This window comes from Rhineura floridana, chromosome 4 (genome assembly GCF_030035675.1).
Source record: "Rhineura floridana isolate rRhiFlo1 chromosome 4, rRhiFlo1.hap2, whole genome shotgun sequence".
In the NCBI taxonomy this organism is placed as follows: Eukaryota; Metazoa; Chordata; class Lepidosauria; order Squamata; family Rhineuridae; genus Rhineura; species Rhineura floridana.
In genome coordinates this window covers 208,479,091-208,505,342 of record NC_084483.1, presented here as the reverse complement: position 1 = coordinate 208,505,342, position 26,252 = coordinate 208,479,091, and the positions used below count along the sequence as shown (strand labels likewise).

The 26,252-nt window shown below is 46.5% G+C and overlaps 1 protein-coding gene across 6 annotated transcripts in view; it reads left to right on the top strand.

Moving 5' to 3' along the window:
• The window catches only part of EFR3B (EFR3 homolog B), a 163,707-nt gene that overhangs the window by 92,635 nt on the left and 44,820 nt on the right, over window positions 1–26,252 (top strand). For all 6 annotated transcript variants that reach the window (XM_061625876.1, XM_061625875.1, XM_061625878.1 and 3 more), the window contains 2 exons: window positions 6,882–7,032; window positions 12,412–12,533. In XM_061625876.1, the coding sequence (XP_061481860.1) occupies window positions 6,882–7,032; window positions 12,412–12,533 (273 nt within the window). The remainder of the gene's footprint in view (window positions 1–6,881; window positions 7,033–12,411; window positions 12,534–26,252) is intronic.

Below are 26,252 nucleotides of genomic sequence, written 5' to 3'. Positions count from 1 at the left end.
AAAAGCACTCTAAAGCATCTTAAAAACAGACTTTAAATCATATTAAAACAAAACATCTTTAAAAGCATCTTTAAAAATAAAAGCTTTAAAAACACCTTATAAACAGTTTCCAGCACAGATGCAGACTGAGATAAGGTCCCTACTTAAAAGGCTTGTTGAAAGAGGAAGGTGAAGATGAAGCCTGTCTAATATTTAAGGGGAGGGAATTCCAAAGTTTTGGTTCCACTACACTAAAGGTCCGTTTCCTATGTTGTGCGGAACGGATCTCCTGATAAGATGGTATGTGCAGGAGGCCCTCACCTGCAGAGCACAGTGATCGACTGGGTATATCAGGGATAACACAACCTTTTATTAAATTTATATTTTCTTTCTTTATTAGATTTATATCCCACCCTTCCTCCCAAAGGAGCTCAGGGTGACAAACACACAAGCAATAAAACAATTAAAACACCTAAAAACATCTTAACAATCAATTCCAAAACAGACACAGACTGGGATAAAGATCTCTACTTAAAAGGCTTGTTGAAAGAGGAAGGTTCAATAGGCGCTGAAAAGATAACAGAGATGGCGCCTGTCTTAATATCTAAAGGGAGAGAATTCCAAAGCGTCGGTGCCACTACACTAAAGGTCCGTTTCCTCTGTTGTGCAGAACGAACCTCCTGATATGATAGTATCTGTGGGAGGCGCTCACCTGCAGAGTGCAGTGATTGACTGGGTAAACAAGGGGTAAAACAATTGAGCAGGGGGTTGGACTTGATGGGCTTATAGGCCCCTTCCAACTCTACTATTCTATGATCTTTAGTCTCTTCCAGTTATTTGGTACTAAAGAATTCTAGAGCTGCTTCTTTTCTTAAAAATCAACCAATCTGCTCCATTTTTTTTCCTGTTTTTTTTTTTGGCGGAGCTGCCTGAGTCAATTCTACACCCGCCCCCTTTCTCCCAACACCTGCCTTTTTCCTTTCACAAGTGCAGCTGCTCCACTTAGGAGGTGGTGTTTACTGGGGGAGATGCTTGCGAGTGTCTTCTGTGGGCGTTGCTGTTGCCAAGAATAAATTGCTGCGCCGCTTTTAGAGGTGCCGGATGAACTCCAGATGGGCTTCCATTTCTGGCATGGCTTCTCTCTCTGCCTTGCCAACATAACCTGGGCATGTTCGTGTCTCTTGGTTCCCCTGCTACCATTGGCACTGTTGGGTTTGGCGTTTATCCGGCGGAGAATAAAGCAGGGAGGGGGTTTGGAGAGGACGGGGGGGGCAGAAGGATCATGAAGAAGCTTTAGAAATGGGCGATGTTTCAAAGCTGCTTTCTTTCGTTTGAGCTGACAGTCCCTTCAAAGCGGTGTCAGAGGCTCTGTGTTCAGGAGACTGTTAATGAGGTTTTGCCTGCAATATGGAAACAAGGCCTTTGATGGATGATAGTTTGATGTTGGAAGCAAAGACTTTGGAGGTGGGGTGTATTTTTCTTTGATTTCAGGTGTTTCGTTGACTTGGAGACCCTGGTTAATTCCTTCCAGGGGACTGTGTTTGCCACTTTACTCTCTGACAATGCCGTTACACGCCTTGGAAATGGCACATTTCAAGAGCTTATGACCTTAAATTTCTGCCATAAGGCCAGGCCAAACATAGCAACCCCCCTTATGTGAGAAACCTGTCTAGTTAAACAAGTGTAAAATTATGCATATTGGAGCAAAAAATCTGAATTTCACATATACGCTCATGGGGTCTGAACTGGTGGTGACCGACCAGGAGAGAGACCTCGGGGTTGTAGTGGACAGCACAATGAAAATGTCGACCCAGTGTGCGGCAGCTGTGAAAAAGGCAAATTCCATGCTAGCGATAATTAGGAAAGGTATTGAAAATAAAACAGCCGATATCATCATGCCGTTGTATAAATCTATGGTGCGGCCGCATTTGGAATACTGTGTACAGTTCTGGTCGCCTCATCTCAAAAAAGATATTATAGAGTTGGAAAAGGTTCAGAAGAGGGCAACCAGAATGATCAAGGGGATGGAGCGACTCCCTTACGAGGAAAGGTTGCAGCATTTGGGGCTTTTTAGTTTAGAGAAAAGGCGGGTCAGAGGAGACATGATAGAAGTGTCTAAAATTATGCATGGCATTGAGAAAGTGGATAGAGAAAAGTTCTTCTCCCTCTCTCATAATACTAGAACTCGTGGACATTCAAAGAAGCTGAATGTTGGAAGATTCAGGACAGACAAAAGGAAGTACTTCTTTACTCAGCGCATAGTTAAACTGTGGAATTTGCTCCCACAAGATGCAGTGGTGGCCACCAGCTTGGATGGCTTTAAAAGAAGATTAGACAAATTCATGGAGGACAGGGCTATCAATGGCTCCTAGCCATGATGGCTGTGCTCTGCCACCCTAGTCAGAGGCAGCATGCTTCTGAAAACCAGTTGCCGGAAGCCTAGGAGGGGAGAGTGTTCTTGCACTCGGGTCCTGCTTGCGGGCTTCCCCCAGGCACCTGGTAGGCCACTGTGAGAACAGGATGCTGGACTAGATGGGCCACTGGCCTGATCCAGCAGGCTCTTCTTATGTTCTTATGTTAGTGTTGTCTGCTCTGACTGGCAGTGGCTGTCCAGACTTCTTAGACAGTGGAAGGTATTTGGGCATGTGCTGTAGCTCAGTGGCAGAACATCTGCCTTGCCCGCAGAAGGGCCCAGGTTCATTCCTGTACATCTCCAGTCAGGGCTGGGAATATCCCCTGCTTTAAGCCCCATGGAGCCAGTGCCCATCAGTGTAGGCTGGCTTTGTGCCTGCATGTCCACTACATGGTTCCCTGATTAGCAGGCTAGAAATATTTGCTCAGGAAGAGGGTGCGGTTTTAAAGGTGTCAGAGTATCTGCCAAGGGATGGGGGCTCCAGGAACATTCACCACCGCCACCCCTGAACTACTTCTGAGCTCCAGGTAGATCTGAGGCACGGCACTAAGCATATTTCAGTCCCCTCAGTAGAAAAATGAGCATATTTTGAGAGCAGACTGGTTTTCTACCTGGCATGCTTGATTTCTGTATGTAGGGAGATTCCCCAACTCCACGGGGAGTACTCCAAACATGGAGTCCAGGACATATTTTGCCACTTGAGTCTCCTCATGGTACAGACTTTTCCTCTCTTCCTCCGCTGTCCCCAAAAACGGACCCAGTGAAACAAAAAGGCGAGCCAGGCAGATCCTGAACTGGACACCTCATAATTGCTCAGTCCTCCCAAGAGCGCGTCATCCAACCAAGAGATTCGTGTTCTGCCGTTGTGCCTTTTTCTTGCTCTTTTCTAATCTCTCCCTTTTTCACTAAGGAAAAAATGCAGGAATGATTTAATAAGTGGCCTCTCGGACCTGCTGCCGCAGCATTGCTTTTGTGAACAGCCATGGGCCATTTTTCTCTGCTGCCAGGTGCTTTATTTTGCCTGTTGGGCTGACTCAGCCCTGGGGAGGAGCCAACGCCCCTGGTGTCTTCTCTTTGACGTCAGTCGCGGTGCCCCGGGAGGGGAACTGATTCCGCCTTGACTGGTGGCGCAGATTTTTTCCAGGGTTTTTTTTTAAAACTAAGCAGTGTGACCTCATTTCTTGCTTTCTCCACATCTTGCTTTTCATGCTTGCAACTCAGGCAGGGCCCAGTGGAATTCAGGGCTTAGATTCCAGAGTGTGTGAGCTCAGCAAACCCACAGCCAGGGCTGAGCCCAGGAAAGGCGTAAGAGAGCTCTGATGCTTGATCAGGCCAACAGGAGGAACCTAAGAATCTGCGTTCTACAGGGTCTAACCGTTGGTCACTGGAGGCTGGTCCGTTTTGGCAAACGGGGCACTGCCCCACCAACCTCAGTGCCCCCCCCCAGCCAGCCTCCCCCCCCACCTGCCTTCCAATCAGTTCAGGGGGTGACCACTGACGTTTTGGTCTCCCTGCCTTCCTCCCTAGCAGTCACAGTGGGTACCAGCCGCCATTGCCATTGGTCCGTCTGGCCTTCAGGATTATCTACTCCACCATTCCCCAACCTGGTGCCCTCCAGATGCTTTGGACTACAATTCATCTCGGGGCCAAGGGAGCTTGTATTCTAAAACCTCTGGAGGGCACCAGGTTGGAGAAAGTGAGTCTACTCTGACTGGCAGTGGCTCTCCAGAGTTTCAGGTAGAATCTCAGTCCCGCCTGGAGATGCCATTGAAGATAGAACTAGGGACCTTCTGCGTGCAAAGCAGGTGATCTGCCATTGAACTACAGCTTTTCCCTCAAAGCCCTACTGCTAGATCTCTTCTTGCCAAATGTCCAGTCTTGCCTCTGTAGCCATAAGGGTTAGAAGCTAGAACTGCCTTTTAAAAAGAGATTGTTAAAAAGAGATTGTTAAAAAGAGATTGTTGCAGTCTTGGGAATGCTTGCTTCAAAATGCAATGTGTGGGATCCAGGTATTAAGGATTCCTGAATAGTTCAATCTTTGCAAATTCCTGTATGGTTTGACCTCATCTGTACTACCTCTGGGATTAATGTGTGGACTGCAACTTAACTGTCCTGTCTTCTTCTTTTTTACACTTCTTGAATATTCTGACGCAGTTCTCAGCTCCAAACAAACACAGACCTCAAAATATGTCTTAAAGGATTGTATTCAACCAAGTCCTACTCAGAGCAGACCCACTGAAATTAATGAACCCAAGTTAGCCACGCTTCTTAACTTCAGTTGGTCTATTCTGAGTGGGACTTGCACTGAATACCACCCAAAATGTGTATTTTGAGAGAGAGAGAGAGAAATATATGCATTTAAATATTATTTGAATGACAGCTCATGTGCAGAAGGGCAGCAGTGGGTTGGAACCAACTTGTGGGTCGGTGCCTGTGAAAACGGCATAGACAGGAAACAACCCGATTTGCCCACCCCTAACGTAAGAGTAAAGCTGGTATAGCCCAGTGGGGAGGAGAGCCTGGCTGGGAGGCCAGAGTCTGTGAGTTCAAATCCCCGCTCGTGTCTCCTGGGCGTCAAGGACCAGTTAAAGATCACCCCCACACTGAGTAGCTCAGGGGTTACGTGCCCTGCCACCTGTGTAGCCGTGGGCAAGCGGCATAGTCCCACGGAGCCCAGTTGCCCCCCAGCTGGCAGTTGCGGACAAGGACGGGGCCGGCTTGTGCAGCTGTGGCAAACTGAGCAGGTCCTGGCCAGCTGGGGAGGACTAGCTGCAGAGGGAGGCAATGGGAAACCCCCTCTGAATACCGCTTACCATGAACACCCTATTCATAGGGTAGCCATAAGTCGGGGTCGACTTGAAGGCAGGCCATTCCATTCCCAACGTAAGAGTAACACACAGTTTCTGCTTCCAAACCAAGAAGAGCCCTGGGTTTTAGTACTGAATGGCATGTTTTCCTATTTCACCATAGCCTGCCCATCATTCAAAAAACTTGGGGACAGAGGAAGCTGCCTTAAGCTGCGTCAGACCACTGGCCTGTCGAGCTCAGTATTGTCCACCGTGAGTGGCAGAGGCTTTCTAGGATTTCCGGTCTCTTCCCAGCCCTTACCTGGAGAGGCCATTGGGGATTGCACCTGGGGCCTTCTGCACTCAAGGCAGATGCTCTGCCACTGATGCAGCAGGGACAGGCTTGTGCCGTCTTCACACGTGGGGTTGCTTTGATCCTGACTAAAGTGGGCGGATGCCATTTGAAAGGCGCAAAGGGCCCTTATGTTGTTGTAGCTATGTGCCTTTAAGTTGATTTCTACTTATGGCGACCCTATGAATCAGTGACCTCCAGTAGCATCTGTCATGAAGATCTGTTCAGATCTTGTAAGTTCAGGTCTGTGGCTTCCTTTATGGAATCAACCCATCTCTTGTTTGGCCTTCCTCTTTTTCTACTCCCTCCTGTTTTTCCAAGCATTACTGTCTTTTCTAGTGAATCAGGTCTTCTCATGATGTGTCCAAAGTAGGATAACCTCCATTTCATCATTTTAGCTTCTAGTGACAGTCCTGGTTTAATTTGTTCTAACACCGAATTATTTGACTTTTTCGCAGTCCATGGTATCTGCAAAGCTCTCCTCCAGCACCACATTTCAAACGAGTTGATTTTTCTCTTATCAGCTTTTTTCACTGTCCAACTTTCACATCCATACATAGAGATCGGGAATACCATGGTCTGAATGATCCTGACTTTAGTGTTCAGTGATACAGCCCTTATGCCCCCCCCATATTTTTACACTTGCCATTTCCCTTCCTGTGTGGTGTTATTTTTCATTCCAATTTATAAGCTGCTTTTCCAGCAAGGCCTTCAGAACAGCATAGAGTGAACCTGTTTTTCCCTCTCCCCATTCTCACTGGCCCCAATCATGCAGTGAGGTCCCCCTCCAGGTGTGGGTCAAATTCACATTCACTGAGCATCAGCGTCAGGTGCTCACAGACAACTGGTTTTGCACAGAGTAAACCCTATTTTCAATCTAACCTGCCCCGCAGGGTTGTTGTGAGGATAAATTGGGTAGGTGGAGAGCCATGTATCCCTCTGTAAGCTCGTTGGGGAAAGGATAGGATAAATGTTTCTATAAATAAGGTTGTTTTGCATAGTCGGATCTGAACACAATTTGGCTTGGAGTGTGGAATATCTATCTAGCGGTGACCTATATTGCCAGTGGCAGATCACCTGCTTGGCATGTAGAAGGTCCCAGTTTCAACCCCTGATGTCTCCAGCTAGGGCTGCCTGAAACCCTGGAGAGCCACTGCCAATCAGAGTTGACAATATTGAGCTAGGTGGAGCAACGGCCTGAACTGGTAGACGGCAGCTTCCTGTTTCCATCATATTTTACCACTTGGTGGCACTGAAGGTTTCCCTTCTCCACTGACCTTCTGACTCATTGTTGGAGGGAGTCACTCAAGGATGCTGTTGTGTCTGTCTTTCCTCGTGACTGCTGCTGCAGGTATGTCTGCATTGCGATGGAAGCCTTAGACCAGCTACTGATGGCCTGCCACTGTCAGAGCATCAACCTCTTTGTGGAGAGCTTCCTGAAAATGGTGGCCAAGCTCCTGGAATCAGAGAAGCCTGACCTGCAAATCCTCGGCACCAACTCGGTAAGGGTTTCGGTTTTGGGAAATGTCCATCCAGGTAGGAAGTGCGTGTAGGAGATAAGATGGGCGTTCCTGTTCCTTGGAGAGGTGGCTTAGCAGAGTGGCTAAGCAACAGAGCAGCCAAGCGGAAACTCCCCGGGTCAAAACTTGCCCTGACTCAAAAAGGGCAAGCAGCTGTCACTCAGTTTTAGTCCTCCTGTTGCAACATGGGGGCCAGTGCCTGTGGGAAGCCTGGAGCGGAGCACAATGGCAACTGGTATTCACACACATACTGCCTCCACCAGTGGAGGCAGAGCAGAACCACTGATTGGCCACTGTGAGGACAGGATGCTAGACTAGATGGGCCACTGGCCTGATCCAGAAGGCTCTTCTGAATCATAGAATCATAGAGTTGGAAGGGGCCTATAAGAGCATCCAGTCCAACCCCCTGCACAATGCAGGAATCCAAAGCATTCCCGACAGATGGCTGCCCAGCTGCCTCTTGGATGCCCACCACCTCCCAAGGTCATTGGTTCCATTGTCATATGGCTCTAACAGTTAAGATTTTTTTTCTTGATCTTTAGCCAATCTGGCTTCCTGCAACTTGAGTCCATTATTCCGTGTCCTGCACTCTGGGACGATCGAAAAGAGATCCCGGCCCTCCTCTGTGTGGCAACCTTTCAAGTCCTTGAACAGTGCTATCATATCTCCCCTTAGTCTTCTCAAGGCTAAACATGCCCAGTTTATGTACTTACGTTCAGTTCCCAAGTCTATTTTTTGGTGGCTTTGAAGCATTTCTTCTAGGGAACCAGAGGGGCATTTCTTAACAAAGAATAACAAGAAGTGCATCTTTGGTTGCTTGTGTGTGTGTGTGCATGCTCTGCTTCCTGTGTACTGTCTCTGAAGGAGTCAAGAGTAAGTAGCACTCCTTTCCCGGTTTGATCAGACAGTCTCAGGCCCACTGGGGAGGGGGGCACCTCCCCCTGCCCAAACCCAAGGCAAAACACAGCCCCAGAGCTTTGGAGATAACAGTGTCTAAAGCGAGTGGCAGATGGAGCAATGATGAGGTGGACAGAAGTATTGCCTTTCCACCACCTCTCTGCCGACCGATCAATAAAAAGGCAATGAAGGTAGAAATGAGATGAGCAGCGATAAAAATTGATTTTTGGCATGTAGTGGGAGGCAGCCGCCCAGGCGGTGATTATTGCAGAACGGAGCTGCTTTCGCTCCAGCCAGACAGGAGGCTCCCGAACTGTGCTTGCGGGTTTGGGAGCGGGCAGGCATGTATCCCGAAAATGAGCATCTTGCAGTGGGAGGGAGGGTCTGGACTGTGGAGGAAAGAGTTGCTGCCTTCCAGATTGGCTCCAGTGCCCTCTTACTGAATGCTGCAATGCATGCCGATGAGCCTGATAACTGTAGAGCAGGTGGGTGGGGGCGCGCGGGGCCAGAACAGGAAGTGCAAGAACTCCATTAGTTGTAGTTCAGTTCCTCCCAGCCTTTGTCTTAACAAAGGTAAGCGGCGGAAGAAATGAAAAGGAACAGGGTGAGTGATGCAGAGGCCGAGGACTTCACAAAGCGAGCGGCGCCTGGCCCAGACACCTGTTCCAGGCTGAACAAAGTGGCTGTTGGCCTTCTAAAGGAGATGGATGGCCCAGGCAGAGTAGGCACGTTCTCCAGACCGTGAAGCAGGGCTGACTTGAAAGCCTCCTTTTTTCCTATGATTTATTTGAGGACGGCCCCAGAGTCCATTCATATCCAGGAGATTGCAGGGGAAGCAGAGAACGGCAGGCGTATGCGATGAATCTGTTTGGCCGGCAGTCAACTAGTGAGGCAGGATTGGAGCCCATGGGGACTGTGATCCTAGTGTCAAGGACCACACCACACAAACGGGGTCACTCCCTGGTTGCGCTTGCATGTCAGTGGCACTCGTACATAACAGCAAAGCAGAAACATGTATTCTGTATGGGTACATGGTTTTTACTAACTGGAAATAATAATAATAATAATAATAATAATAAATAGGTATTGTTATTTTATTGATTTTTTAATTTCAATTTTGTTAAGAAAGAAAATGTGGAAAGGAAGAAACCCTGTCAGCTCACATTAACAGAACATTGAAACATCTATGCATCCATTTTGGTTTATGCATATGGATTAATATATGCCATCCAAATATGTATCCAGACAAAAGTGGTGTTTACAGAAGGTAAACTCAAATGTGGCAAGTGCGTGATCAGACCACCACATGTAGTTGGACTCTATTTGTCATTCCAGGCTTGAAGTATGTCTCTTAAGCAACCATTGATGATGATGATAACTTGATTTATTACCCACCCTTCACCTTAAGGTCCCAAGGTGGGTCCCAGCAATTTAAAATATGATATTAAAAACAGTTTCAAACAAACTGCAATAGAAAGAATAGGATAGGTTCTAAAAATATATATCTCAAGTGTCGTAGGGCAGGGTAAAGAGGTGCATCTTCAGCATATGACAGAAACCATATAGGGAAACTGCCAGACACACCTCTGTGGGGAGGTAGTTCCACAACTTAGGGGCCACCACAGATAATACCCTGTCTTGGTTCACCCCCCACACACACCTGAGCTTCTCTGCCCCCCCCCCTCTGCTGCTCTTAACACTTGAGTCGGGCTGCTTAATTGATTAACCAAAATTAACCAAACTGATTAATTGGCTAACAGGGGGCAGGCCTGTTTAATTAGCCTGTTTAATATAATACAGATATATAGAGAATTGGAGAATTACGGCTGTCCCTTGTTTAAAGAAATGTTAGTGGATTATGTTAATGTGCACTTCTGAGTCAAACTCTTGAGGCAATGTGAACCATTCCATTCTCTACCCAAATGAACATTCGGAGCAAGTCTGTCTTTTAATAAATCTTAAGATGTTGATGCCAAACCAAGCCCCAAATAGTGACAGATTTTTAAAAGGAACCTGCCTGGAGTTGTTCTGATCTTTTAAAAGGCCCCGTGAAAAGCTAGAAGGCTGCTCCCTCGACCCTCTCTCTGGCTTCAGCTTGAGCCGCGGATGCAGCTCATCAGTAGCTTACGGCAGGGATGTGCCACATCTGTGGCCCTCCAGTGAATTCCCAGTGGTCGCAGGTGGCGGTAGCTGTGGGGCATCCTTGCCTCAGCTTGAACGCAGCATAAGCAGGCACTCCGGTGGGGAGGGGGCAGCCCAGACTCACCTTTTGGAGGACCGAAACAAGGGGCTGGTCTTAAAACCATGGAAGTTGGCTGTTCCCATGTTTTGGGCACCAGCCTTGAGGGCATTGGGGAGAGAACCCAGCCTTGTGGGTGGTGGTGATGATTCCAAAAAGGGGCATAATATTGCAAACGGGACACTGAGAAATTGCAGACGGGTCATTGGTGATAGTTACTGGATTACCCCCCAAAAGATAGGAAGCTGCCTGTTGGTCCATCTAGCTTAGTGCTGTCTACACTGACTGGCAACAGCTCTCCAGGGTTTCAGGCAGGAGTCTTATCCCAGCCCTACCTGAAGATACCATTGGGGACTGAACTGGGGGCTTTCTGCATGCAAAGCGTGAGCTCTACCATGAAGCTACAGCCCTTCCCCTGAAGTCATGAACAGGGGTGTAGGCTGGCACTCTGGTGTCAGTGGCATCATGTGGACCTGCATGCATGCAGAGCGCCGATCCCACAGTAAGCATCCACCTGGCAGCACCCTGAGCCTTTTCTGCCGGATCCTCAAAGACTAAACTGGATGGAGCTCCAGATCTGCAGTCAAGAACAATTCGCCATCTCTCTCTTTCTCTCTCCCTCTTTCAACTTGGCTAGAGAAGGTTTCCTCTGACAGCTTCTCGCTTGACTGAGCACTAGAGTTTCAGAAGTGAGATGCTTCTTTTTCTAGGCAGCTTTCTAAAAATAGTATTTCTGCTTAAGTATTATTTATTTATTTATTGCATTTATAGCCCACTTTTTCTCCCAAGGAGCTCTCTCTCCTCCTCATTTAAGCCCCACAACAACCTGTGAGGTAGGTTAGGCTGAGAGGCAGTGACTGGCCCAAAGTCACCCAGTGAGCTTCATGGCTGAGCGGGGATTCGAACCTGGGTCTCCCAGGTCCTAGCACAGCACTCTAACCACTACACCACACTGGGTCTCTCTAGGAATTGTTGCTCCTCTATTTCTTCATGAGGAAGCACAGCCTGTCTGTCCTGTCATCCACAGTTTGGCTGATGGGAAGCTCCCTGACAGAAAATCCCAAAGGAACCCTTCATTATCCTGTATTATCAGCAGAGTAAGAGATGAGGAGGGTTCTGGGATTGAAGAAGTCTTGTTTTGGTTGCAGTCCTGTGCCCACTTACCTGGGAGTAACCCCCATTGAACTTCTGAGTAGACATGTCTGGAATTACACTGGTAGTCTTCAGAGACGACAAAACATGATTTAGGGCTTATGAGAATCCCAGAGTTCAAATTCCCTGCCCAGTGGCCCATCTAGTCCAGCATCCTGTTCTTACAGTGGCCAACCAGGTGCCCCAATAGGAAGCCCACAAGCAGGCCCTGAGCGCAGGAGCTCTCTCCCCTCCTGCCATTTCCAGCAACTGGCATTCAGAAGCAGGCTGCCTCTGACAGTAGCCGCTGAATCCTTGAATTTGTCTCAACCCCTTTTAAAGCCATCCATGTGAGGGCCTCTTGAGGGAGCAAATTCTGTAGGAATGCTTCCTTCTGTCTGTCATGAGTCTTCCAAAATTCAGTGTCAGTGGATGACCCCATTGAGTTTCAGTATTAATATTAATACTAATTTAGTATTAATTATTCAGTATTAATATTAATACTAATATTAATACGAATAAATAATAATGTTAATTATGAATACTACAGGCGTGTATAGCTGAGGTGTCGTAGGGTTGTGTGCATTTTAGTTTGGAGCAGAGCCACAGTTCTCTGGTAGCAGTCACAGGTTCATTCCTGGCATCTCCACTTAAATAAATTTTGGATAAGAGGGAACAGGCCTTCCCCACCTGAAGTCCTGGAGAGCTGCTGAGAGCAGACAGGATGAGGCTCGATGAACCAATGGAAGGCAGTTTCATTCATTTTTCTTTTAGGGAAAGGCAGGCAGATCTGGCTGGGGCTGATGAAAACTGTAGTCCAAAATATCCCCAATATGGGGAAGGTTGAATTGGTGCACCATATGTACCATCCTGTTCTGGAATGCATGCCGCTTATGATTGGATTTTCCCAGTTCTGTCTGTACAAATGAAATTCTGGGGAGTGACCTCAAACCTGTTCATTCAAGTCACTTTTTAAAAAATCTACTCTGTTCCCCCAAGAGTTACCAAAGTCAGAAGGAGGCAAGGCGGCTGCCTCTTAATGCATGTCCCCTCCCTTTCTCTGCCACACTTGTTTTCTGTTTCCCCTCTTGCAGTTTGTGAAGTTTGCAAACATCGAGGAAGACACCCCCTCTTATCACAGGAGCTACGACTTCTTCGTCTCTCGCTTCAGTGAAATGTGCCACTCTAGCCACGATGACTTGGACATCCGGACAAAGTGAGTACTGACTGGATGCCGGCGACTTAGACCGCCCTCCACAAACTCCTGATCAACAAGCCTTTTGCCTGTCCCCAGGGATGGGGGAGAAATTTGGGGCGGCTTGCCTTTTAGTGCAAAGCTACCCACTTCACACTTCACACAGCCATCCTTTGAAATTCGCACTGCTTTGAATTTTGCAATGCAATTCTTCAAGCAAACAATGTGTACAAAAATGTGTGTATTGGAGGAAAGCGTGCATCAAACTGTATATATTAGTGAAAAATAACATACAAAAATGCATTGTACAGTAGGGCCCCGCTTATATGGCAGGTTAAGGACCAGGCCCCCGCCGTAAAGCGGAACCCATTGACTATAATGGGCCGCGTCGCTCGAAAATGTCACAAAATGCCGTAAAATCGCAAAATCGGCTTTAAAATGGGGGATTTCCCCTAATTGAGAGCTGCCGTATCAGCGGAACGCCAGTAAGCAGGGCCCTACTGTATTGGGGAAATTTGCTTTCAGAAATGTATCTGGCAAAATTTCATACAAAAATGAAAGGGGATATTCAGAGAACTGTGCATGGAAATGCTGGTGAATTCTCATGGGGACTCTTTTTTTTAATGCAAACTGATGTGGAACTGAACTTAAAATAGGAGAAATAAGGAACTGACATTGATAGACTCGTCCATGCCTAGCCCTGCAGTTATGGAATTGGTGTGGGTGTGCCCAAGTTCTAAGACTCCATTCTTAGCATCTGCAAGGCAGCTTCCTCTGCTGTCTGCAAACCTTCCTGTGATGCTCTCTAAACCTTCCTCTCCTGGGAAGGAAGCTTGCCTCTCTCCTTTCCAGGGAGCTCCAGAGCTGATGTCTGGTTCTCCACAGCACACTCACAGAAGGGGCTTTGTCGGATAGATATGGGGTGGAGGATGGGCGCAGGGGGCCTCTGCTGCATCTTGTGCCCTTGTCTTGCTGGGCTTCAGTGCAGTCAGGAGAAACAACCATAGATAGTCCTACAGCCTCGCCTGTCCTGCATGGCCACACAAATACTGGAGGCCCTCCCATCCACTGGAGGAAAGGTGGTGCCGATGGCGGACACGAATCATGGCCGGCTAGTAACACCAAGCCAAATTTCATAGGCTGCTTGAGCTCTGAGAACTTTGATGTCAGACATGGCTGTGGTCAAGGGAAGGAAAAAGGAACCGAAGGCCTGGCAACGCCCAGGAGAGCTTTGCAACCAAAGACTGACAAATGAAGCAGCCTGACACAGAAGCACTTTTTGCAGTTGGCGGGTGTCAGCTGGCTTGCTCCGCCCTCTTGCTCCATAAAGGCCGCCTTGTTGGTCCAGCTCAGCTTTTGCCAATTTGGTGCTCTCCTGCTGTTTGGGGCTGATGAGTGTTGTAGTCCAAAACATCTGGACAGCACCAGGTTGGCGAAAGCTGGTCTTTTTTTTCCTGTTCTCTTTGTTGGCCAGAACTGCACATTGATGCAGAGGATGAATCCTCACCTGACAACATCCTAGTCCCTCGCTGAGGGCCTGCTGTGGATGTGAGCCCTGCTGAGTGCAACAGGCAAGATTGTTAAAGCTGCTGTGAGACTTCTGAGCTTGGCAGCACTTCCCACATTTCCCCAACAGTCCCTTGATTATTTCATGGGAACTTGCACCAGAGAACTTCCTGGTGGTATTATTATTATTATTATTATTATTGCTATTGCTATTATTATTATTAGCTTGCTTTCCTTGCAAAAGCAACTCAAAGCGACATACAATGACAAAAAACACTAAAACCAATTATAACAAACCAGCCAATACATTTTAGAAACGCAGTTGTACAGATAAAAGGCAGGTCTTGCAAAACCTGCCAGTCTAAAAAAGGCCACCGGTACCTGAAGCCCTTCAAATGAGGGGTCAAATGCCCAAGTAGAAAAGAAGGTTTTCACCTGGGGCCTACAATTAGATAACAGTGGCGCCAGTCGTGCCTCCCTGGGGAGAGTATTCTGCAAGCAGGGAGCCACCACTGAGAAGGCCCATTCTTATGCTGCCACCCTCCGCATCTCCCTCGGAGGAAGCACATGGAGAATGCGGGGTTTGGGTCGTTTCACATGGGGAGAGGCCATATATTAATTTACTGTGTAAGTGGGAGGTGGGGGGGGAAGGTATCATGTGGCTTTCCTACCTCAGGTGTCCCTAGAGCCATGGAGTTGGTGGAGGCCTCGAATGCCATTCAGTTGTTTCTTATTTATTTGTTTACTAAATTTATATCCCGCCCTTCCTCCCAGCAGGAGCCTACGGGGGCAAACTAAAGCACTAAAAGCACTCTAAAACATCTTAAAAACAAAAGTCTTTAAAACATATTAAAGCAAAACATCTTTAAAAAGATATATTTTGAAGTCTTTTGTTTTTAAGATGTTTTAGAGTGTTTTTGTTTGCTGCCCTGGGCTCCTTCTGGGAGGAAGGGCGGGATATAACTTTAATAAATAAAATAAATAAATATCTGGAGATGCGGGGATTGAACCTGGGACCTTCTGAATGCAAAACAAGGGCTCTACCACTGGCTGGAAGGCCTCCGGCAAGGGAAGGTTAATCACACTTCTAGGTATTTGGTTCTACTGTTGAGGTCTACCCTCCCTGTCCACTCATTTCACTCTAGCCCTGTCTTCTGGGGCAGCAGAACACTAGTATTTTCCCTTTTTAGTGTGGCAGCCTTTCAGGGATTAGAAGAGTGCTCAGTCTTTCCTTCACCTTGCTAAATGTACCCAAATCGTTCAGCCTTTCTTCCACCAGCAATAACTCTTTGCTCACAGTAATGGGTAGAGCAGGCTTTGGAAGAGAAACAAATGTCTTGAAGCAGCTTCAGTTCTTCATTCTCACTGGATCGATTTCTTGCAGTGTCAAAAGAGCTGTGCCAAGGCAGTTCTGGATTCCATCACCCCATTTGATTCCTTGAAACACAGCTTGCCCACTATGGGCAATGGCAGTCTCGTTAGGCATGCGTGTTAAAAGAGTGTCTTACTTTCTTTTTTGATGGGGGCGGCTCTTTCGTCCCAGAAGGATTAATTATGAATAACAGAGCTGGATGAATATTGCTTACCGCAATCCGAGCTTCTCTGTGCTGCCAGCACTTAAAAAAAAACACAATTGGTGCTTCTTCCTCTGACGAGCATTATGCAGTGTTGCTGTCTTGGATCTGACTCAGCGGGGCCTCCCGCAACCCCATGCCCCCTGCTGTTCTTGGAATGATCTTCGTCCTGCAATTAGCCTGCCAAGGATCTGTTTTAATTGCTTCCCTTTATCCCTTGACAAAGCTGAGTGCCAAGGAAAGCTTTTCAGAGGCTGTGAGGGATAATGAATAGCCGAGGTCTGGGCGAGGGCGGCGGATCAGAATGCAGTGCGTCGGGAGGGGGCCTGTTGGAGTTGGCACAGGATTGGTGACTAACCCTCTTAAAACTAGCTTGTCTTTAGTTGCCGCTCTTACTTCTCTTCTTCTCCGCATGTTTGGTATTTGTGGGTCGGAAAGAGCTTCTCCCTTTTTCTCACAATGCTAAAACTCGTTTGCACCCAATCAAATTGATTTGGCGGTTGGTTTCGGTTAGGTTTAATGGAAGGGTTACTTCACCTGACCCATAATCAACTGATGGAATTCACTGCCACAGGATACCTCGGGGGGGGGGCGCTGCCTGGGGCAGGGCAGGGGAAGAGTTAAGATTTGTGGGGGGCAGGTTTATTAGCGATGATAGCAGATACTTTTGCATACCAGATGCTGGGAAGTTGTCTGCAAATATTATGTGGATGAAGGATCCTTTGAATTTCTAACACTAGGACTCAACCCCCATCACATACTCCATTTAGGGGAAAAAAAGTCTACACCACGGATAGCTAAATGTGGTGCCTTTCAAATGATGTGGACTCCAACTCTCATCAGCAACCAGCATGGCCAGTAGCCATGGATGATGGGAGTTGAAGTCCAGCATCATCATTTGGAGGACACCAAGTTGGCTACCCTTGGTCTACACACAGAATGCTGTATGTGTATAACACTGATATCATTGATTATTGGCATTTTATTGATTTTATTGTTGTTTATTAATATCACTATTTATTAGTATTACAAATGCTGCATTTTTTATCCCTTTCCTCTAAGGCAGAGGTGGCTAACCTGTGACTGTCCAGGTGTTGCTGGATTCCCATCTCCCACCATCCCTGACCATTGGCCTTCCTGGCTGCAGGGGCTGATGGGAGTTGGAGTCCAACAGCATCTCGAGGGCACCATATTGGGCAGCACTAAAGATACAGTCTTGTACAGTTAAATCTGTTTTTAATTTTGTTTATGTGCCTTCAAGTCGATTTCGACTTATGGTGACGCTATGAATCAGCGACCTCCAATAGCATCTGTTGTGAACCACCCCGTTCATAAAATCATAGAATCATCGAGTTGGAAGGGGCCTTGTAGGCCATCGAGTCCAACCCCCTGCTCACAGCAGGAAATCCACAGCTAGAGCATCTCCCGCAGATAGCTGTCCAGCCTCTGCTTGAAGACATCCAGCGAAGGGGATCCCACCACCTCCCTAGGCAGTCGGTTCCATTGCTGAACTGCCCTTACTGTCAAGCAGTTCCTTCTAATATCCAATCTGAATCTACGCTCCTGCAACTTAAAACCATTAGACCTAGTCCTACCCTCTGGGGCAGCAGAGAACAAATCTGTACCCTCCTCTATGTGACAGCCCTTCAGGTACTTGAAGAGTGCAATCATGTCATCCCTCAGCCTTCTCTTCACCAGACTGAACATGCCAAGTTCCTTCAACCTTTCCTCATAAGACTTGTTCTCCATACCGGCTATCATCCTCGTCGCCCTCTTCTGAACCCGCTCCAACTTGTCTATATCTTTCTTAAAATGAGGCGCCCAGAACTGAACGCAGTATTCCAGATGAGGCCTGACCAATGCAGAATATAGTGGGACTATTACTTCCCTCGACCTGGAAACTATAGCTCTGTTTATGCAGCCCAAAACCGCATTTGCCTTTTTTGCCGCAGCATCACACTGCTGGGTCATGTTCAACTTGCGATCCACTACAATTCCAAGGTCCTTCTGACACGCACTACTGCTAAGCCGGGTATTTCCCATCCTGTACCCGTGCATTTTGTTTTTGTGGCCTAAATGCAGAATCTTGCATTTGTCTTTATTGAATGTCATTTTATTAATTTCAGCCCAATTTTCTAGTCTATGCAGGTCCCTTTGGATTTTATTCCTGTCTTCTATTGTGTTAGCTATCCCTCCCAGTTTCGTATCATCCGCAAACTTCATAAGGCTTCCCTCCACCCCATCATCTAAGTCATTGATAAAAATGTTGAAGAGTATCGGCCCCAGGACAGAACCCTGTGGCACTCCACTCGAGACCTCCTTCCAGTCCGAAGCAGAGCCACTGACGACCACTCTTTGAGTACGGTTTTCCAACCAGTTGTGAATCCACCTGACAGTATTTCCATGTAGTCCACATTTGACCAATTTGCTAATCAAAAGGTCGTGGGGAACTTTGTCAAACGCTTTGCTGAAATCTAGATAGATGACGTCTACAGCATTTCCACCATCTACTAAGCTAGTGACCCGATAAAAAAAAAGAGATGAGATTAGTTTGACAGGATTTTTTCTTGACAAACCCATGCTGGCTCCTTCTAATCACAGCATTGTCATCTAGATAGTTGCCAATGGACTCTTTTATTATCCGTTCTAATATCTTTCCCGGTATTGAAGTCAGACTGACCGGCCTGTAATTCCCCGGATCTTCTTTTTTACCCTTTTTAAAGAGCAGGACGACGTTTGCCCGTCTCCAATCCTCCGGCACCTCTCCCGTTCTCCAGGATTTCTCAAAGATGATGGCAAGAGGTTCCGAGAGTACATCCGCAAGTTCCTTCAATACTCTGGGATGCAGTTCATCAGGCCCTGGAGATTTGAACTCATTTAGGTTAACTAGGTATTTCCTGACTATCTCCTTATCAATCTCGAACTGCAGTCCCGACCCCTTACTGAGATTGCTACCGATGCAAGGTTAAGAACATAAGAACATAAGAAGAGCCTGCTGGATCAGGCCAGTGGCCCATCTAGTCCAGCATCCTGTTCTCACAGTGGCCTACCAGGTGCCTGGGGGAAGCCCGCAAGCAGGACCCGAGTGCAAGAACACTCTCCCCTCCTGAGGCTTCCGGCAACTGGTTTTCAGAAGCATGCTGCCTCTGACTAGGGTGGCAGAGCACAGCCATCATGGCTAGTAGCCATTGATAGCCCTGTCCTCCATGAATTTGTCTAATCTTCTTTTAAAGCCATCCAAGCTGGTGGCCATTACTGCATCTTGTGGGAGCAAATTCCATAGTTTAACTATGCGCTGAGTAAAGAAGTACTTCCTTTTGTCTGTCCTGAATCTTCCAACATTCAGCTTCTTTGAATGTCCACGAGTTCTAGTATTATGAGAGAGGGAGAAGAACTTTTCTCTATCCACTTTCTCAATGCCATGCATAATTTTATACACTTCTATCATGTCTCCTCTGACCCGCCTTTTCTCTAAACTAAAAAGGCCCAAATGCTGCAACCTTTCCTCGTAAGGGAGTCGCTCCATCCCCTTGATCATTCTGGTTGCCCTCTTCTGAACCTTTTCCAACTCTATAATATCCTTTTTGAGATGAGGCGACCAGAACTGTACACAGTATTCCAAATGCGGCCGCACCATAGATTTATACAACGGCATGATGATATCGGCTGTTTTATTTTCAATACCTTTCCTAATTATTGCTAGCATGGAATTTGCCTTTTTCACAGCTGCCGCACACTGGGTCGACATTTTCATCATGCTGTCCACTACAACCCCGAGGTCTCTCTCCTGGTCAGTCACCGCCAGTTCAGACCCCATGAGCGTATATGTGAAATTAAGATTTTTTGCTCCAATATGCATAATTTTACACTTGTTTATATTGAATTGCATTTGCCATTTTTCCGCCCATTCACTCAGTTTGGAGAGGTCTTTTTGGAGCTCTTCGCAATCCCTTTTTGTTTTAACAACCCTGAACAATTTAGTGTCGTCAGCAAACTTGGCCACTTCACTGCTCACTCCTAATTCTAGGTCATTAATGAACAAGTTGAAAAGTACAGGTCCCAATACCGATCCTTGAGGGACTCCACTTTCTACAGCCCTCCGTTGGGAGAACTGTCCGTTTATTCCTACTCTCTGCTTTCTGCTTCTTAACCAATTCCTAATCCACAAGAGGACCTCTCCTCTTATTCCATGACTGCTAAGCTTCCTCAGAAGCCTTTGGTGAGGTACCTTGTCAAACGCTTTTTGAAAGTCTAAGTACACTATGTCCACTGGATCACCTCTATCTATATGCTTGTTGACACTCTCAAAGAATTCTAATAGGTTACTGAGACAGGACTTTCCCTTGCAGAAGCCATGCTGGCTCTGCTTCAGCAAGGCTTGTTCTTCTATGTGCTTGGTTAATCTAGCTTTAATAATACTTTCTACCAGTTTTCCAAGGACAGAAGTTAAGCTAACTGGCCTGTAATTTCCGGGATCCCCTCTGGATCCCTTTTTGAAGATTGGCGTTACATTTGCCACTTTCCAGTCCTCAGGCACGGAGGAGGACCCGAGGGACAAGTTACATATTTGAGTTAGCAGATCAGCAATTTCACCTTTGAGTTCTTTGAGAACTCTCAGGTGGATGCCATCTGGGCCCGGTGATTTGTCAGTTTTTATATTGTCCATTAAGCTTAGAACTTCCTCTCTCGTTACCACTATTTGTCTTAGTTCCTCAGAATCCCTTCCTGCAAATGTTAGTTCAGGTTCAGGGATCTGCCCTATATCTTCCACTGTGAAGACAGATGCAAAGAATTCATTTAGCTTCTCTGCAATCTCCTTATCGTTCTTTAGTACACCTTTGACTCCCTTATCATCCAAGGATCCAATTGTCTCCCTAGATGGTCTCCTGCTTTGAATGTATTTATAGAATTTTTTGTTGTTGGTTTTTATGTTCTTAGCAATGTGCTCCTCAAATTCTTTTTTAGCATCCCTTATTGTCTTCTTGCATTTCTTTTGCCAGTGTTTGTGTTCTTTTTTATTTTCTTCATTCGGACAAGACTTCCATTTTCTGAAGGAAGACTTTTTGCCTCTAAGAGCTTCCTTGACTTTGCTTGTTAACCATGCTGGCATCTTCTTGGCCCTGGCGGTACCTTTTCTGATCTGCGGTATGCACTCCAGTTGAGCTTCTAATATAGTGTTTTTAAACAACTTCCAAGCATTTTTGAGTGATGTGACCCTCTGGACTTTGTTTTTCAGCTTTCTTTTTACCAATCCCCTCATTTCTGTGAAGTTTCCTCTTTTGAAGTCAAATGTGACCGTGTTGGATTTTCTTGGCAATTGGCCAGTTACATGTATGTTTAATTTAATAGCACTGTGGTCACTGCTCCCAATCGGTTCAACAACACTTACATCTCGCACCAGGTCCCGGTCCCCACTGAGGATTAAGTCCAGGGTTGCCGTCCCTCTGGTCGGTTCCATGACCAACTGATCTAGGGAATAGTCATTTAGAATATCTAGAAACTTTGCTTCTTTGTCATGACTGGAACACATATGCAGCCAGTCTATGTCCGGGTAGTTGAAGTCACCCATTACTACCACATTTCCTAGTTTGGATGCTTCCTCGATTTCATATCTCATCTCAAGGTCTCCCTGAGCATTTTGATCAGGGGGACGATAGATCGTTCCCAGTATTAAGTCCCTCCTGGGGCACGGTATCACCACCCACAACGATTCTGTGGAGGAGTCTGCTTCTTTTGGGGTTTTGAGCTTGCTGGATTCAATGCCTTCTTTCACGTATAGAGCGACTCCGCCACCAATACGTCCTTCCCTGTCCTTCCAATATAGTGTATATCCAGGGATAACCGTATCCCACTGGTTTTCTCCATTCCACCAGGTCTCGGTTATGCTCACTATATCAATGCTCTTCTCTAAGACCAAGCACTCCAGTTCTCCCATCTTGGTTCGCAGGCTCCTAGCATTAGCGTACAGGCACTTGTAAGCAGTGTCTCTCTTCAAGTGTCTTTGGCACTTGTGGTTAGGCCTGTGGTAATTTTGCTCTTCTGAATTTATATCCTGTGCCCCTGCTCTCACAACGCCTACTTCTAGGCCTACCCCTTTTAAAATTTCATCATTTCTTTGGTTTTTATCCCAGGGGGGAGGTTTATTCCGAACCGGACCTTTCTCAGCTCCTGTCGGGTTTCCCCCCTCAGTCAGTTTAAAAGCTGCTCTGCCACCTTTTTAATTTTAAGTGCCAGCAGTCTGGTTCCATTCTGGTTCAAGTGGAGCCCGTCCCTTTTGTACAGGCCCGGCTTGTCCCAAAATGTTCCCCAGTGCCTAACAAATCCGAACCCTTCCACCCGACACCATCGTCTCATCCACGCATTGAGACTGCGAAGCTGGGCCTGTCTGGCTGGTCCTGCGCGTGGAACCGGTAGCATTTCAGAGAAAGCCACCTTGGAGGTCCTGGCTTTCAGCATCCTACCTAGCAACCTAAATTTTGCTTCCACTAAATTTTTGCTTCCAGGTTGCACACTGTTCCCTTTTTGGGAGAAAATGGAGGCAAAATAGGCGTTGAGCAATTCTGCCTTTTCCTTGTTGTCTGTCAACATTTTGCCATCCTCACTGAGCAGCAGTCCCACCATTTGCTTGGTCTTTCTCTTGCTTCGAACATATCTGAAAAACCCCTTTTTCTTGTTCCTCGCTTCCCTCGCCAGCCTCAGCTCATTCTGGGTTTTAGCTTTCCTTACGCTATTCCTGCAAGCCCGAGCCGCTCGTCGGTACTCTTCCCTGGTGATGCGTCCTTCTTTCCATTCTTTATACATGGTCTTTTTTACTTTTACCTCCTCCACCAGTCTTCCGTGTAGCCACATTGGCTTTTTCCGATGTCTTCCATTTTTCTTCCTCTTTGGAATTGTTTGCGATTGTGCTTTTTGTAATACGTTCTTCATGAACTCCCACGCTTCTTGGGCTCCTTTCTTCTTTAGTCTATCTAGCCACGGGATCCTACCCATCATTTCCCTGATTTCCCATCATTTCAGATCTTGTAAGTTCAGGTCTGTGGCTTCCTTTATGGAATCAATCCATCTCTTGTTTGACCTTCCTCTTTTTGTGCTCCCTTCTGTTTTTCCCAGAATTATTTACTATATTTTTTAACTTGGTTGCAAATCACTTCGGGACTTTTTTGTGTGTGGGAAGTGTTGAGTACATATGATAAACCTAAACCTTGCCAACTCTGCTCTGAGGAACCCTAACAGCCAGCTCTGTGAGTTGCTCAGAAAACTATGCTATTGGGCAGCCAGTATAACTACTGAAAATAAATAAATGCACGCCATTCCCTCTTGGCAGTTTATCCTCATGACCACCATGTGAGGTAGGTTAAGCTGAGCGACAGTGACTGGCCCATGGCTGCCTCATTGAGTGTGGATTTGAACCTGGCTCTCCATGTCTGATGCTTTCTATCCACTACACCACTGTAAACTTTAGGGTGCATGCACCAGACCCTCACTTTGAACGCTGCTTGTACTTTTTAACTATGCAATTATTTGCTGTGGCTCTCGGCCATGTGTACAATAGAGCTTTTTCTTCTGCATAGCATGTGAAGGGGCCATTGAACCCCATGGGAAGGTTCTCTTTGCATCTTGACTCTACTGTCAGTGTGCCCTCTTATTTCTAACGTCTGGAGAACAAGCTGTCTTCTAGGAAAATGTCTATGCAACCCCCACCCCACAGGTCCCTGGCCTGTGTATATGTGCTTGTTTTAAAATATTTTTAGGCTGCCTGCTCAGCCGGTGTCCTTTCCCGGGAGGTGTGCAACAAATATGAATGATAAAGTCATAATTTCATAGAATCATAGAGTTGGAAGGGGCCTTGTAGGCCATCGAGTCCAACCCCCTGCTCACAGCAGGAAATCCACAGCTAGAGCATCTCCCACAGATAGCTGTCCAGCCTCTGCTTGAAGACATCCAGCGAAGGGGATCCCACCACCTCCCTAGGCAGTCGGTTCCATTGCCGAACCGCCCTTACTGTCAAGAAGTTCCTTCTAATGTCCAATCTGAATCTACGCTTCTGCAACTTAAAACCATTAGACCTAGTCCTCCCCTCTGGGGCAGCAGAGAACAAATCTGTACCCTCCTCTGTGTGACAGCCCTTCAGGTACTTGAAGAGTGCAATCATGTCACCCCTCAGCCTTCTCTTCACCAGGCTGAACATGCCAAGTTCCTTCAACCTTTCCTCATAAGACTTGTTCTCCATACCGGCTATCATCCTCGTCGCCCTCTTCTGAACCCGCTCCAACTTGTCTATATCTTTCTTAAAATGAGGCGCCCAGAACTGAACGCAGTATTCCAGATGAGGCCTGACTAATGCAGAATATAGTGGGACTATTACTTCCCTCGACCTGGAAACTATAGCTCTGTTTATGCAGCCCAAAACCGCATTTGCCTTTTTTGCCGCAGCATCACACTGCTGGGTCATGTTCAACTTGCGATCCACTACAATTCCAAGGTCCTTCTGACACGCACTACTGCTAAGCCGGGTATTTCCCATCCTGTACCCGTGCATTTTGTTTTTGTGGCCTAAATGCAGAATCTTGCATTTGTCTTTATTGAATGTCATTTTATTAATTTCAGCCCAATTTTCTAGTCTATCCAGGTCCCTTTGGATTTTATTCCTGTCTTCTATTGTGTTAGCTATCCCTCCCAGTTTCGTATCATCCGCAAACTTCATAAGGCTTCCCTCCACCCCATCATCTAAGTCATTAATAAAAATGTTGAAGAGTATCGGCCCCAGGACAGAACCCTGTGGCACTCCACTCGAGACCTCCTTCCAGTCCGAAGCAGAGCCACCGACGACCACTCTTTGAGTACGGTTTTCCAACCAGTTGTGAATCCACCTGACAGTATTTCCATGTAGTCCGCATTTGACCAGTTTGCTAATCAAAAGGTTGTGGGGGACTTTGTCGAACGCTTTGCTGAAATCTAGATAGATGACATCTACAGCATTTCCACCATCTACTAAGCTAGTGACCCGATCAAAAAAAGAGATGAGATTAGTTTGACAGGATTTTTTCTTGACAAACCCATGCTGGCTCCTTCTAATCACAGCATTGTCATCTAGATAGTTGCCAATGGACTCTTTTATTATCCGTTCTAATATCTTTCCTGGTATTGAAGTCAGACGGACCGGCCTGTAATTCCCTGGATCTTCTTTTTTACCCTTTTTAAAGAGCGGGACGACGTTTGCCCGTCTCCAATCCTCCGGCACCTCTCCCGTTCTCCAGGATTTCTCAAAGATGATGGCAAGAGGTTCTGAGAGTACATCCGCAAGTTCCTTCAATACTCTGGGATGCAGTTCATCAGGCCCTGGAGATTTGAACTCATTTAGGTTAACTAGGTATTTCCTGACTATCTCCTTATCAATCTCGAACTGCAATCCCGACCCCTTCCTGAGATTGCTACCGATGCAAGGTTGCACACTGTTCCCTTTTTGGGAGAAAACGGAGGCAAAATAGGCGTTGAGCAGTTCTACCTTTTCCTTGTTATCTGTCAACAATACAACACAATTTTAACACCACAGAAGAATCACATTTTTCAAAAGCAACCAGCAAGGATACCAACTTCTAATAAGGAACATTTTATAAACCCTATTTTTTTTACTTCTTTTAAATAAATGCACACCCCAGTGTCATCCTAGAGCGGCCTTCCCCTTCTGCAGCCCAAACCATCTGGAGGGCATCAGGTTGGCAAAGGCTGCTGTAGATTTTTTCTTTCTTGAAGGGGCAGAGAAGGAGAGGGGGAGAGACATGCCTGGATTTCAGTTATTATTTCTGATTATTAATTATTATTAATCCTTCCTCCCAGAGTGAGCCCAGGGCACCAAACGACAAGCAATAAAACACTAAAAACATCTGAAAAACAAAACACCTTAAAACATTTTACAAACATCTTTAAAAAACTTTTTTAAAAAAATCTAAAAGCAATTCCAACACAGGCGCAGACTGGGATAAGGTCTCTGCTTAAAAGGCTTGTTGAAAGAGGAAGGTCTTCAGTAGGCGCCAAAAAGATAACAGAGATGGCGCCTGTCTAAAGTGTTGGTGCCACCACACTAAAGGTCCGCTTCCTATGTTGTGCAGAACGGACCTCCTGATAAGATGGTATCTGCAGGAGGCCCTCACCTGCAGAGCACAGTGATCGACTGGGTATATAAGGGGTAAGACGGTCTTTCAGGTATCCCGGTCCCAAGCTGTAGAGGGCTTTGTAGACCAACACCAGCTCCTTGAACGTAGCCCAGTACTAGAAATGCAATAGAGATTAGCAAGTACTGATGGCTCCAGCAAATCTGAACATCTTTTTAAAAAATCCCTGTTGATGCTTCTAGATACACCTTTTACTTTGGGAATGTAATGAGAAATAATTTAAAATCAGGGTTACAATAAACGGTAGATGCTAAAGGAAAGCCTTGCCTATATCCCCTTGATATCTAAAACTTGAGGACTGTCAAGAAGTCCTTCATCTCTGGTTTGAAAAGTGAAATAGATTTAAGAAAAAAACACATCTTTATTTTCCTAAAGGCTCCCCAGTTAGAAACATTAAGAAGCAGAGAGTTCTGCTGACTAACGCTGATGGGAGCCGCAGTCCAAAATATCTGGAAGGTACCAGGTTGGAGAAGGCTATGCTGGAACCC